The sequence below is a fragment of the Nanorana parkeri genome, unplaced genomic scaffold, assembly GCF_000935625.1.
Source record: "Nanorana parkeri isolate BGI_ZX_2015 unplaced genomic scaffold, ASM93562v1 scaffold1927, whole genome shotgun sequence".
Lineage (NCBI taxonomy): Eukaryota > Metazoa > Chordata > Amphibia > Anura > Dicroglossidae > Nanorana > Nanorana parkeri.
This window is the reverse complement of record NW_017308195.1, coordinates 35,703-50,499: the sequence shown is the minus strand read 5'-3', so window position 1 is coordinate 50,499 and position 14,797 is coordinate 35,703. Positions and strand designations below refer to the sequence as shown.

The 14,797-nt window shown below is 42.3% G+C and overlaps 1 protein-coding gene across 1 annotated transcript in view; it reads right to left on the bottom strand.

Annotated features, from left to right (window-relative positions):
• Positions 1-13,060, bottom strand: part of LOC108800130 (neuron-specific protein family member 2-like) — a 61,010-nt gene extending 47,950 nt beyond the window's left edge. Inside the window, exons 1-2 of the mRNA XM_018572078.1 lie at positions 12,846-13,060; positions 12,458-12,608 (exon numbers count right to left, since the gene is read on the bottom strand). Coding sequence (XP_018427580.1) covers positions 12,458-12,586 — 129 coding nt within the window. The 5' untranslated portion in view covers positions 12,587-12,608; positions 12,846-13,060. The remainder of the gene's footprint in view (positions 1-12,457; positions 12,609-12,845) is intronic.
• Positions 13,061-14,797: the final 1,737 nt, after the last annotated feature.

Genomic DNA, 14,797 nt, shown 5'->3' with positions numbered 1-14,797 from the left:
CTATCTTACCTCTAAAATTTGTAAATATTTTTATTTTACCTTATGATACAGACAGTCAAAAACACCCATGACCTAAACTTACTGTATCTGCAGTTAAGCAATACAGCTTGGTCACTAACCAATCCACAGCCTGCTGACTGGGCACTGAAGGAGCATCAGTTGACCGATGTATTCACCACACTGCACACTCTATCAGCAATCCTAAACTAGCCATAGAACAGTTAAAAGTACATGCACAATCCATCTATCTATTGATGTCTGTAAATTGCACCATATTGCCTAAAGAAGAAGAATCTGATCAAATGAATGCTCCTGTTTATGCAAGTGGGGGTGTGTAGCGGGGTGTCTTTGCAGGATGCAAGCAGTCTCCTCATTGACTTATCTCAAGAAAGCAACAGCAAGGTTTTCTAACCCGTCCAATCACTAAAAAATTTAGGTAAATGCACAGAATAATTAACTATTTAAAATTATTACTTGCATTTGTTTCCCTTGCATAAACAATTGTTTATTTGCTTGAATTGTCCCTCTAAATAAGCTAGGAAAATATGAGGAAATTTCAGGAAAGTCAGTTCCCTAGCACAGCCCCTTTTTCGTTACACGCCATATCCCCTGTCTATTCTCAGAGTGTCTAATTACTGTGTTTGCTGGCCAAGCTCCTCTGTTTTTCCTCTCACCTCCCTACATATCCATTTATGTAGCAGCTGGGGCGGAGGGAGTAAAAAAAGAATACAATTGAATGTCACTTGAGTGGCAGCTCTGAGTCTGTGACATCACATGGTGGCACCCAGCAGCAATCTCAAGGCTTCTGGATGTCTACATAAAGGACACTTGTACAGATAAACAACTTATCTTAAATACATTAAATGCGCATTAAATTTTATGGTAAGATTGTTCCCATAAAAAGAAAAAAGAAAGAGAAAAAAACGGTCTGACAACAGGGTCTTTTAAAAACAGAAGTGGTCTCTGCAAATGATTAAGCTAACTTAAAAAGTATCAATCCATTTTCAGTAATATGGTTTGGTTCCTTTCTCATGTTGTTCCAGCAGTAAAAAATATGCTATATGGATTTGTTCAGAGAAAAAATTCTAGCATTCAGTATTTGCCATAGTCCTTAAAACCGCAAAATTGTAGATAATAGGAAATGATTGGGAACATTGCTCTTCAGAGTTATGAAAATGAAATTGTCACAATGAGAACAAAGGGGAAAGAACAAGGATATTGTAAACTTACAAAGAACAAAGTAATAATTATAAATAGACCAAAAAACAGCTTCAGTGTATATCTCTTATAACTGGATTAACTAAAGTAAGTGATGGAAACATTGCAGAAAAACATTCAGTTTGCCAGTCGTGTTTGCTGTGTAACTATTTTTATTTCAAGGCGAACATGACTGTTCAGAGAATAATTACCATTCATTGTAACAGAAAAATAGAATCACGATACTTCACATTGTAGACCATGTTGTGTGGGCATCCATCTGTGCTCAAGCTGTTCAGCCAAGCATTGTCTGATATAAGAAAAAGGAAATTCTTTATGGCAAGTAGTTTTGCATGTGTACTTACATCAGCAATGGCTGAATGCACACAGAAGTCTTGCTTTGCCCCTTGCGGATGAACTGTGGCTCATTGTGGTTCAACGAGAATTCGCTGAAACTTAGAGGCATATGAAAGAAGGCCAAACAAAACTAAACTATTATACCGGCACAGTCCAACCACATGGTTAAAAGAGCAACAGAGTCAAAAATCTACAGGATTTTAGACATAATTATAATCATACTGCACAAATGTGATTTACTACATACAATTTATATCTGGGCAAGCAACAACCTAATCAAAAGTCATCAGCCACTTTATCTATCACTTCCTTCATTTACCATACAATTTTGATTCAAATAAACCATTGCTACCAAAGAACTTCACCAACTGCAGTTTGTCTTCTGGTAGAAAACATTGCCACAGAGTATTCTATAAGCAAGCCGATATACGGCTGAAATCAGCCGTACCAGCCTGAAGTGAATAGCCGAACAGTGTTCGGCTCACTTCACTTCTGATCGGTCATTCACTAGGCTGCCCTCGGCAGCTTTGTGAATAGACCCCATAGTATACAGGAGGTTCATTAAAAGTGTACTTGTTACCTATCCAAAAGAGAGGCAACCGATTAATGGGGTGGATCAAACTTTCAGAGATGACAGGCTCAGCTCACCCAGAAATAGTGACACCTTTGTACCATGGTTTCTAGGGTTAATAATAATGCAGTACAAAAACTGTGAATGGTCATCAGGTCACTTTAAAGAGCAAAAGCTATATTTAGATCTTTAGTTCTTTTTTATATGCTAAGAATATTTGAAAAATGGAGGAACGCAAACTGGAGTTAAGGTGGAGTCATTGCCTGCAAAAATCCTTCTTTGTTTAATTAGGAGATTGAAATCCAGCGGACGTGTTTTGGTACGTCCTCCCTGAAGAAGTCGTGTAACGAAATGTTTAGAAAAGGCATGCACATGCTGAGGTCATCACGCAACTAAGGAAGTGTGGGTTTTGTACGCATGTGAGTATCTGCCTGGTGTGGTGAAGCACCTTTTAAATGTGCATGGTTTAAATTTTTACTTTAATAAAGCTAGTGGTGGCGTGTGTTTACACTATGGATGTCTTCAATATGTTTTCTTTATGAGCTAACCGGAGGTGAATTGGAGGAAGCTTTTTTCACACTATATAGAACAATCTGTGACTATCCCGCCTTATGAGAAATGTTCATCATTATAAGCAATTAACATCTGCACAGAGAGGAAAGATCTGGACTAAAGAATTTGTGAATTATCAACCCCATTTTGTATTATTTTACCGATATTATATTTTTAGTCACTGAAATCTGGTGTGATTAGTGAATAGTGTGTGCACAACGGTGGTGCACTTAATATGAACAAAGCAGGGATTCACACAGAAGAGGTTGTTTGGCTCACTGGAACACGGATTTATTTATTGACAGTAAAAAAAGCACGGAAGTTGTTTTCTCCCCTGTCACTTGGATTGCTCCTAAACTATCTAGCTATACCCCTAATAGCAGCTGTGCTCAAAAACACCTAAAGATTATTTATAGAAAATACACTACTCTCTAAACCCACCATATACTAACAATCAAATATCAAAAACAACATTAAACAGTCACATCCCAAAATGTAAATACTCATTATCCAGCATCCACAGGGATTGGTAGATTCTGGATAAATGTAGTTTCTGGTTGCTTGAGAGTTACTATTAAAAATAGGTCTAACTAATGCCATACCCCATACTATTCCAAACCATAACATAAACTCTGTACTGACTTTATATTAATAATGAAATGTAGTAATCAAAAGCAAATTAAGACAAATAGGCACATGAACGTTTCCAGGATCATACATGCCGCAGGTCAGCAGAAAGAACAGTGCATAGGGGATTTTTTTTTCAGGCTAGATGAGAGTTCTGGTTAGTTGAATTCAAGATAAAGAGAGTTTACTATATATATATAAATAATCTTTAGGTGTTTTTGAGCACAGCTGCTATTAGGGGTATAGCTAGATAGTTTTGCAGTGTAGATGCAGTCATTTAGACTCCTCTCTGTAGACCTTGAGACTTCAGAGGTGAGGTCAGTACATATACAGTGCTAATGCTGGGAAGGATTTAATACACAGCAATTAGTATTCAATCCTGCCCAGTCATGCCTAACACCCCCAGCCCTGCCCTTCCTTTCTTTTAAACTACATGGTCAAACGTTTCTGGACACCTAATGATCACACCTGTATGATCTTGTTGGACATCCCATAACAAAACCATGGACACTAATATGGAGTTGACCTTTACTTTGTGGCTATAGCAACCTTCACTCCTCTAGGAAGGCTTACCACAAGACTTTGGTGTGTGTCTCCAAAAATGTGTGGTCATTCAGCCAAAAGTGCATTTGTAAGGTTAAGAACTGATGTTGGGCTTGTGTTAAGGGTTGTGTTAAGGTCACATGAATTCCTCCACACCAAACAAATCACACCATGTCTTCATGGACCTCACTGTCATACTGGAACAGAAAAATGCCTTCTCCAACCTGCTGCCACAGGGATTGAGATGCACAATTGTCTAAATATCTTTGTATTCTGTAGAATAAAATGGTGTGAGTTGCAATTTTTGATGCCACATGATATTAGTGCAACACTTTATCAAACACGCATTTTCAGTAAAAATGCATTTAAATAAACACACAAAGACAATATAATAACCAATTTTTGGTCAAAGATAACATATAAGGTTGCGTTAAATAACTAGATATCAGACATGTCACCCACATCATATTCTCGAGCCACAAGAAAGCAGCAACTTCCCCAAAGATATAATACCAGACAGCCAGGCCCCTTTACCTTGTAAAACAACCCCCATTACCACACAGCATCCCATATCATTCCACACATAACTCACAATACCTAATGCCACTTACCCACCCCAGAGCCAATACCCAGTAGGGAACCCTACATCAGTGTATCATAGCCACATTCCTTTACTTCCCTTGACATTGTGGTATACCTGTGGATTAAATGGGGGCAGGTCATGGTGGCTTCTCACTAGCAGAAAGCCTGTTGGAGGCAGCTTGGGAACCTATTTATACGCTTGTATGATTCTGGGGAATAGGGGGTGTAATATGCCTCCACCACTGTACCTGTTTCCATCCTCCCTCAATCTTGTCAGACATGACATATGTACTGGGGAGAAGAAGGGAGTAGAGTTCAGAGAAACAACTAACAATTCAAAGGAAACAACAGTCATGTCCCTGAGCTGGGGGATCAATAAGGAGACTGGGGGCACATGTCCCTGTTCTTGGGCCCATCAATACAACCATCTATTATATTATGTCATGTAAGGCTATCACACACAAAGCATCTGGAATTTAGTTCACTTTTCTGCTGAAAATCTCTCTTTTGGCTGATTAATTTCTGTTTTCCTATCACAAGCAGTAAAGCAGACCGCTACATAGATCAATAATCTCTTCTTATATTTTTCTTTACATATACATGCAGAACATGGTGTCCATGAAAAGTGACAGTGACAGGGGTTTTGACAAATTATAAAACTACCAGGGTTGCTTGAACAGTTACAGAAACTGGTTTTACAATTGGTGCCAACCCCTGTCACTTTCAAATGTGTTGGACAGCTTGGTCTCCATGTAAATGTGTAGAAAAATAAAAATAAAGGCATGTGAAATATAAAAGGAAATAACATGCTAGATAGTATTATTACATAGTAACATAAAACCTTGCACGTTCTAAGATTGAACCCCCTCTCTTTTAACCTCTTGTTGTGTCCGCATGTTCTCAATACTGTTCTTGAGGAAAAAACTTATTATGAATATTGTGGTCCCCATTGATGATTTTGAAGACTGCAATAAGGTCCCCTCTTAATCATAAGTGTAATTGTTGGAGGCGATCTTCATAGCTCAGATATTCTATCCCTTTAACTTTGTAGCCCTTCTTTGAACTCTTCCAAGCTCGAGGACGTCCTTCCTGAGAGCTGGAGACCAAAATTGCACCACATACTCAAAATGAGGCTGAACTAGTGATTTATAAAGTGGAAGTATTATTCTCTTATCCCTTCCTACAATCCCTCTTTTAACCCCTTCGTGTACGTCGCCAGCATCGGGGCTGTTTAAACAGACTCCCGACTTGTAAAGACGACTGTCGGCTTTACAACAGAAAAAATGTAAAGTCCCCCGCGAGCACGCGCGTCACCACGTAAACACGCGTCGGGTGCGCCTACGTATGAAAACAACGAACGCCCTACACATGTTGGGTATCGCCGCGCACGCCAAAGTGAGAGCAATAATTCTAGGGCCAGTATTTTGGGGTATCTCTAAATTGATGACCTGTGGGGGCTTTTAAAGCGTCTTCTATGGACTTTTTGAGGTACTGCAGTTTTTCGCCGTTTCACGGACGCACGCAATTTGTAAACTGGGCATGTTGGGTATCGTTTTACTCGTGTTGTAACCTCATCTTTTATATTTCATTTAAAAAATGGGTATTTTGTTGTGTTTTGGGGCATTTAATTAAATTTGTAACAACATTTTGGGGTTTAATAAGGAGTTGCGCTAATATTGTGCAACATAAAAATTTGCAACAACCACCATTTTATTCTATAGGGTCTTGTCATTCAGAAAATATATAATGTTTGGGGGTTTTAAGTAATTTTCAGGCCTAAAATGTGGAATATACTGTAACATGGGTGCAAAAAATGAAAAAAAGGCCTCAGTCATGAAGGGGTTAATGCAGGACAGTATCCTGTTTGCTTTGTTGACCGCAGCTTGGCATTGCATGCTGTTGCCAAATCTGTGATTCACATGTATTCACGATATACAGTTATCAGTATACAATATTTTTGGTGATAGTTATCCTTTAGACACACATAGGCATTAGTAAAAGCAGCTTAGCATGTGTAACTGACAACTGGTTAGCACTTCCAGACCTCGGGCCAGCAATATTATATCTATCTGATGGCTCAGTGTTCACTGAAGTGTTGGTTTTGCTCCTTGCATTTTTTTTAAACGAAGTTAGAATGCAGTCTGTCAATGCAATCTAGTCAAAGGCCCCATTCACAAGGACTTTTTAGGGCACGGCATGTGGTTCCAGACAGGTTCAAAGCAATGACAGGTTGGCAGGAGCTGCAGCTGTCTACCGCTATTGCTGCTAGGGACAGGTGACCAGCCGTGGACCTAATTTGTCGGTCATTCTGTCTGCTTTCTACAGGCTCAGCGGCTGTAGCTGCCCAGAACCACCTATGATCCCAACAACAAGAATTTTATCATTCTTGCCGTAGGAATCCCATGCCAGCCCTAAAAAGTCTGTGTGACTGAGGTTTTAGAGAGCTGAAAATAAAAAGGAACACATTAAAGGAGAACTATGAGGCCAGTTATTTTCACTCATCAGTGGGATCACTTAAGAAATAAACTGGACGTGTCATTCAAACAATGAGATGGTTTTATGTTTTTATTCATCCAAAGGCATTTCCTAGTTCACAAATGACCAGTAGGCTTATTTTTGGCTTCCTGTATTCAATGGTTTTTTTTTTAAAGCTAAACTTTTACATTTTACCTTGCAGTGGCCCGCCCTCTCTGCAACCCAAAATTCTGGAGATAAATGCTTTTTCGTCTTGGGGGATAGGATTAAGGTGAAATACTTACCATATTACTCACTTCTGCAGGCTACCAGTCACTTTGCTGCTCAACCAGTTGCGGTCTCCGTCGTCATTACTTTTAACGAAGAAACAGCGATCCTGCATTGTACATGAGGAGGCTAAGGGCCCACCCACATTCCAGGAGTGTTGAACAGCAGAGAAGAGTGCTGATTATCAGTGAAGTGAGAAATAAGGTAAGTATTACTGCTTATTTCAATACCCCAACATATAATTTAACCCTTGCAGTGTGGTAGGGAGACCCAAAGCTCAGCTTTAACAGTGTAATAAAAACAAAAGCCTGGTGTACCATATTACAAGTAGATGCCATTTTAGGTAAGCCTGGAGCACCTCCACCCATCACAGTGGCGTAACCAGAGTTATGGGCGCCCGGGGCAGAACATTTCCCCCCCCCCATATTATATAAACATCCACTGGAACTGTACCCCCCACCCCCACACATATATATCAGCTAAGGAACTACAAGTCCAAGCATGCCATCATTGTCCCTGTACACCCCCCACACACACATATCACCCAGGGAATGGCAATATCTGGTTGTGGTACAGGGGCAATGAGGGCATGCTGGGACTTGTAGTTCCCTAGCTGATATGTTATGAAGCTGTATTCCACCTGAAAGTACTACAATGCCATTATAGAACTAAGAATAGAACATAAAATAAAACTTTTTTTTTTCTAATACTCACCTGATTCCTGGATCCACCAACAAGCGCAGCCTCCCGTCTCCCACGCTGTTAGAAGCTGCATACAGCGTGTGCTGGTTACTACTTAAACCGGCGCGCGCTGTATGCAGCTTCTGATAAGATACGCTATTAGCATAGCGGGGAAGGCGGCTGCGCATTTTCCATAGCTCCAGCTGCACTAATAGCGTATCTTCTCAGAAGCTGCACACTGCGCGCGCCGGTTTAAGTAGTAACCAGCACACGCTGTATGCAACTTCTAACAGCGTGGGAGACGGGAGGCTGCACTTGTTGGATCCAGGAATCAGGTGAGTAGTATTAAAAAAAAAAAAAGGTTTTTATTTTATGTTCCCGGGGACATTTAAAAATGTCCCCGGATTTTATTTTAAAAAAATGTGTCACCTTACCTTAGCCTGGTGGTCAGTGGGGGCTTCCTGGACCCTGGTTGTGGGGGGGTCTGCCGTGGACCCTGGTTGTGGGCGGGTCTGCCCCCTTCATACAGCACACAGAGACACCCCCCGACATGCAGCACAGAGTAACCCCCCGACATGCAGCACACAGAGACCCCCCACATGTAGCACACAGAGACCCCCCACATGTAGCACACAGAGACCCCCCACATGTAGCACACCGAGACACCCCCCCATGCAGCAGATCTACTTACAGTTCTGTACACTGCAGCAGCACAGCCAGAAGCAGGTCCCTGATCAGATGGCTGCTCTTTGGAACTGTGTGGTCGAGGCTCCAGCACGGCCGCATAACCTGCCCTAACGGAGCCTGTTGCCTTGCTGCCTTGATCTGTTTGACAGTCGGCCCGGCTCGCGGCAGGCGCCCCCCCATGTAAGCGCCAGGGGCAAACGCACCCCCCGGTTGTTACGCCACTGACCCATCAACAGAGTTAAAACCCATCCCTATGTAATATAACACATTTGTATGCCAGCATCACATGACTAGAAGAGCTGCAATGCCTGATCTTGCCAGAGGTGGTGTTGTAGGTAGAATTTCATAGTACATGAATCTGGAAATACTGTGCATTTCTTTTTTGTTTTTTTTTCTTGGGGAGGGGGCATTGTGTTTGTATTGTAACAGGATATTACCTATCACTTTATATAAATGTCAGTAAAGGCAGCAAACATATTTCTAGTAGAGGTGTCCCTAATAGGAATCATCATCTAAACAACAACCACAAACCTTGTTTATGCTTCATTTTGATTTAAAGTACACTTTTTTACATCTACTTATGCTTTTATACAGTATATCACTCCTTATAAAGAGGAATAAACAACTAACACCTTTTACTAAGCTCTAATGTGCCAAACACATGTAACTCTGTTTCTACAAGCATTAAGAGAGATCACAAGCCAGCCTTGCTGGTGGGAGTACCAGGGCGATGTATATAAGTACCCTTTAAAAAGTACTAAATACATCTGAACACTGCATATTCTACTCAGGTGTGTTTTGCACACATTAGTTGTCACGGGTTGTGCTGCCTCTGTTTTAACATTAGAGACCTATTATCTCTTAAAACTAAACTCCGGTCATACCATAACAGTACATAAAATAAGCCCCCCTCCCCATTCCCCATTAATAAGGGTCTAATGATTGTTTACTTTACTTACCTTATACCTCTTTCCTGAATCTTCTTCTAGTTCTTGGATGGATGAATTGTAACAAGAAGCCCCTACTCCAGTTGTGTAGCCACCCCTGACCAACATCATCAGGTACAATGTGTATCATTCTTCTTGCATTGTACATGAAGATACTGAAGGCACACCCCTATTTCGGGGCTGGAGCAGGAGCGTAGAATCGCTGGCTGCCAGGAAAGCGAGAACTAAGGTAAGTATTCCTCTCTATTATATCCCCCAGACCAGTGATGGCGAACCTTTGCTCTGGTTTAAGAAACGTTCAACATCAACACCAAGCGACATACCTTACAAGCGGGGCCGGGATAGCGTGACTGTTCGGGGCAACGTTCCAGCGACGAACGCGCGACCTTCACCGTCGGGGTGCATTCAAAAATAGAGAAATCGTGCGACATCCGCGGGAAAAAGGGTCCTGCTGAAGCGACAGCGACGAGCGACATGGAGCTGTACATTAGAACAGCTCCATTAAATGACATTGGCCGGCGACTTCTCGCGATAGTGCACATAGCGGCCGTCTAATCTGCCTGTTTAGAGGCCGCTGCCTGAATGTGACTGGCCCGGATCGCGTACTGAGGCGATCCGGGTCGGTCGGATCTATTTCCATTGGTGGTCACTGATCCTGGGCTCGCATGCCAGCAGAGAGGGCCCCACGTGCCCTCGTTGGCACGCGTGCTATAGGTTCGCCACCACTGCCCTAGACCAATGGTTGTTGACCTTCACGCTATAGGGAGTCTCATATGCAGCCTTTGACATTACCAAAGTAGTATTAAGCATATAAAAGGAAATAATGGTCAAACTATGGACATGCCACAGGCTCGGATGGAGATTGGAGACATGCCAACAAAGACATTGAGAGACTTGAGACATGTTACATGAGGTCAAAAGAAATCATTGCTGTTACCCCTTAAAAATCAATGCGCTCATTCTCATAACAGACTGTTGGGGTCTGGCGGATGTAAATCATATACCAAAGGGATGCATGTTGCCTTCAGGCCACAGGTTGGGCACCTTGAACCAAACAAGCACTAGATGTGCATGTAAACCCCTATAAATACAACATATTGCAGCTTACCAGTCCATGGGTGTGGTGACCGCATTAGGTGTAGTTTTCAGAATTTTTACTCGGTGATACTGCCAATAACCCACTTCCTGTCCTAGGATGACAACTCCCACTTACTGCACCATATCTTTTGTGCAGCAGCGTTGTCAGCCTAGACCACTCTCCTGATTTGGATTACAAATGCTCCCCCCATCCTCATTCATTACATGGGGTGGTGGTGTTTTTGAGACATCTGTTCAGCAACAGTGAAGAGGACACTGAAATTCTGGCAGGATCAACAGGTATTTTCTAGACTTGCAGAAATGTACTTAGCCTGAAAAAAAGAAAATGAAAGCAGCCACTACATCAAAGGGCTTCCCAGCAGGGAAGAGAGAAAGTGACAGCCAGCCGAGCGCTGCGGGAGGAGACTGCTGTGATCGGCGGGTGTCTCTCCTCCCACACCGCTCAGCCGACTATAACAGTGCGGCAGAGCGGTGTGGGTGCGGAGACAGTGCTGTCACAGGAATGTGTGGGGGTGGGGGATGGGGGTACAGTTCCGGTGGATTTTTATATAATGGGAGGGGGCAAATAAAATTCTGCCCCGGGCGCCCATAACTCTGGTTACGCCACTGGCTTGTAGGCATAAAGTGAAGTGCAGGGGGAGTAAAACGTTCTCTGTCCAATGTTTAGAGCCGGCATAGGACAATACAGCTGTTCCACACCAGCTATAAGACCAAGTGCTGACCAATCACGTGACTGCTGATCAGTCAGTTCACGGTCTCTGTTCTCAATGGAGAGCAGACTGTCAATTACCACCCCAGCAGGGATTTCACGGTCTAGGAGTTAGACAGCCAGAGTGAATCCTGACAATATTGCTGGGTATTTTCTCAACTATGGTGTGGCTTTGTCCTGTGAGCTGATAGCTGGCATTAGCCGGTTGTCTGCTGACTCTGAGTCACAGGAGTACATTAGTACATTTTGTGACCCAAAAGAGAAGTAAAGGCTTTTTTCAGCTTTACTTCTCTTTTGGGTCACAAAATGTACTAATGTACTCCTGTGACCCAGAGGTTCCCTTCACTTCTCCTTTAATATATTACATTTTTGTACTTGGGTTTACATATCCTGCAAGCTGCATTGCTCCTGATTTTAAAGGGTAATCATCACATGGTTTTAGAAAGACAGTCTCTTTGTATTTTAGCCATGCAGTGAAAACATCATTTTGGACATTCAGACTATTGGAATGGCACATGATTTCCATGGCCGTGGACGCTTGATTGCGCTTCAGGAAGAGAAATTTTCCAAAACACAATAGCAACTAATTCACACATTTTTTTTTCTATTGTTCAGATTTAGTTATTCCCGTTTATCTATACATGTCAGTGCCAAGATCTGTCACAAGGCACTCTCTGATCAAACACATTTCTCCCAAAACGATTGTCAAGGTTATATCTATATTTAGACATACATTTTAGGGAAACAAAACTTCTCCTTGACATGACATTAATCCTTATAGCAGACGTTTATATTCTGGAAGTAGTATTTCAGAATCTCAAGAGAAGACAGCCAACACTATTAACTGTAATGGCTCTACTTTCTGTTCTGAATAATACCCACTTCTATGTGCCCCACCTGAGTCAGACACTAGAAGCAATATCCTTTCACTGGAAAATTCCACCAAACAGCAATAGGTGTTCATAGACAGCCTCACAGCCTCATACTTTACTCGTGCTTCCCTAGCCCCAAACAACACCGACACGAATGGGTTTTTAATTTAAAGGGTCATTGATAAAGCAGAAAGCGAAGAAGGCAGGCTGATGGATTTGACGCACACAAATAAAGCAGTAGTCTAGTCCTCTAGGTTAGCAGGAGAGAAAAAAAAACATTCATAAAGCTTACCTTTTCTGGAGCAGAAAACTGCAGATGATTTACATCCAAGGGTGTGATCAAAGGCACCGTCTGAAAGCCATCTTCAGCAGAAGCTTCCTTAGTGTTCTTGTCACTCAGATTACTCCCCAGCTTCACCATCCTTATTCCTCTCTTCCCACACCTAGAGGAACCAGCAAAATATCCAAGATCAGTGAAAAAGCACCTTTTATAGGTATAAATGGAGGTGAGCAGCTCTGATCACAATTAAAGGTGTATTGTTATTGCATAATAGTGTGTTTGATTTACTGGTATAGATCAGAGATGGAGGGTATAGAAGGGAAAATGTGTCTTGCATGCGCAGGTATTGTAATATTGAGCAATCAGGGAGTGTCTCCTATATATAAAACAGAATACTCACGATGAGAAGCTTTCTGTCTATGTCCAGGCTGGTGGGAGCAGAGGCGAGCGCTGTTCGTGGTGCTGATGCAGACAACGATCCTCGAACGACGGCTTGTGACAGATTCTAAAGGCGAGCAGGGCGCCTATTGCAGCACGCTGTTCCTGCGGCACTCGCTCGTTCTTCGCCTGTACAAGGGCGCCCTCAGCTGTCCAAATTGCAGAATGCATGGCAATCCATTCACTGACCAACTACTCCCTCCAGCAGCAAAGCCTCCTGCAGAGGGAACAGGCTGCCACTGTTACCTAAATATAGACTTGTAGCCTGGCTAGATTTATTTCTAAAGGATCACATTGTAAAGTCATCGTGATGATGACTAAAAAAAAAGATGAAGTCATAACTGCTTATGAGAGGCTTTAGGTACACTGGCGACTTTTGCCCTTGCTATGAAATGTCCCCGGCCATTCTTTAGAGCAATGAGAAAAGTATGCGTCATGTTTCCTTAGAGACCAGACAATGCAGCGGTTTGATGGATGTCATGGCAGAATGGCTGTAGACACGAATATGTAATTAGAAATTGTTATTCCGCGCTCTCCCTTTTACGCCCACCCACCAGCTGCTCATGTTTAAATTTTAAAAAAAACCTGGTCCAGGTCCTTGAAACAATCCTGTGTTCCAAAATGACAGCGCTCAAAAGTAATAATACCCTAAAAGTGCTACTAATTACATTGGGGGAATTCATCAAACTGGAGCAGACAGAATCTGGAGCAGTCGTCCATGGTAAGGTAACCAATCAGCTTCTCTCTTCAGTTTGTTCAGTTAAGCTTTGACAATGAAACAGAAAAGCTAATTTTATGCCATAGGCAACTGCTTCAGATTCTGTCTGCTCCAGTTTTTATGAATTCCCCTCATTATGTCAATCTAAATAAATACATAAACATGTGTTACAACATCCCCCTCCCCCCTAAAAAAAAAAAGCTGCACCCAAAACTGAGGATTATATGTAATTAGGATCATGTTTTAGGAAAAGTCCATTTAAGGTGGAGCTTTTGGGCTTAGGGAATTTTTTATTAGTCTATTTATTGAGATCAGGGGTAGGCAACCGTGGCACTCCAGCTGTAGCAGAACTGCAAGTCCCATGTGGCATTGCAAGACTCAGACAGCCAGAGGAAAGGGCAGAGACATGATGGCATTTCTGGTTTAACCACATCTACAGTTCCGTTGTGCCTATCTCTGATCTAGACTATGTCACTTTTAGTCCCTGTTCACAGTATAGTGTATTGCAAACAAAAAGTGCACACTTTGACACACGTGCACAAACGCAGGACGTACTTGCAATGCTATTAATAGTTACTGGCACCCCAAACGTAGATGAGTAAATGCGTGAGAGCGTGCATGAATGCATGGGAAAAAGTGCTACATCAATCAATGTTCAGTAGAAAAACAAAAAACAACCGTGCGCCTTTCCTGGTGCAGGTAAAATCTTTTTATTTAGTAAAAGAGTAACCAAAAGTATACCCACAAATAAAGCTGTATGTAAAAGCATCAAATTGGACAGGTAGTCCTTGTTTGAATAGCTGCTGTGGATGTACCAATAGGAGAGATTGAGGAGACTCTGTGATGGACTTCAATCTCAGTACAAACTAGTAGTCCATCACTGGAGCCATTTTTCTTTTTATCCAACTAATCGAACATAATAATCGGCTAACTAATTGATTTTGAAAATAATCCTTAGCTGCAGCTCTAGATGAATGGACACCCTACACCAGGGATCCCCCACTAACCACCAGGGATCACCCACCAACCACCAGGGATCCCCCACTAACCACCAGGGATCCCCCACTAACCACCAGGGAGCCTCCACTGGCCACCACAGAGCCCCTACTAACCACCAGGGAGCTACCACAGAGCCACCACTAATTATTAGGGGGCCACCACAGATCCCGCACTGACCAGCAGAGAGCCCGCACTGA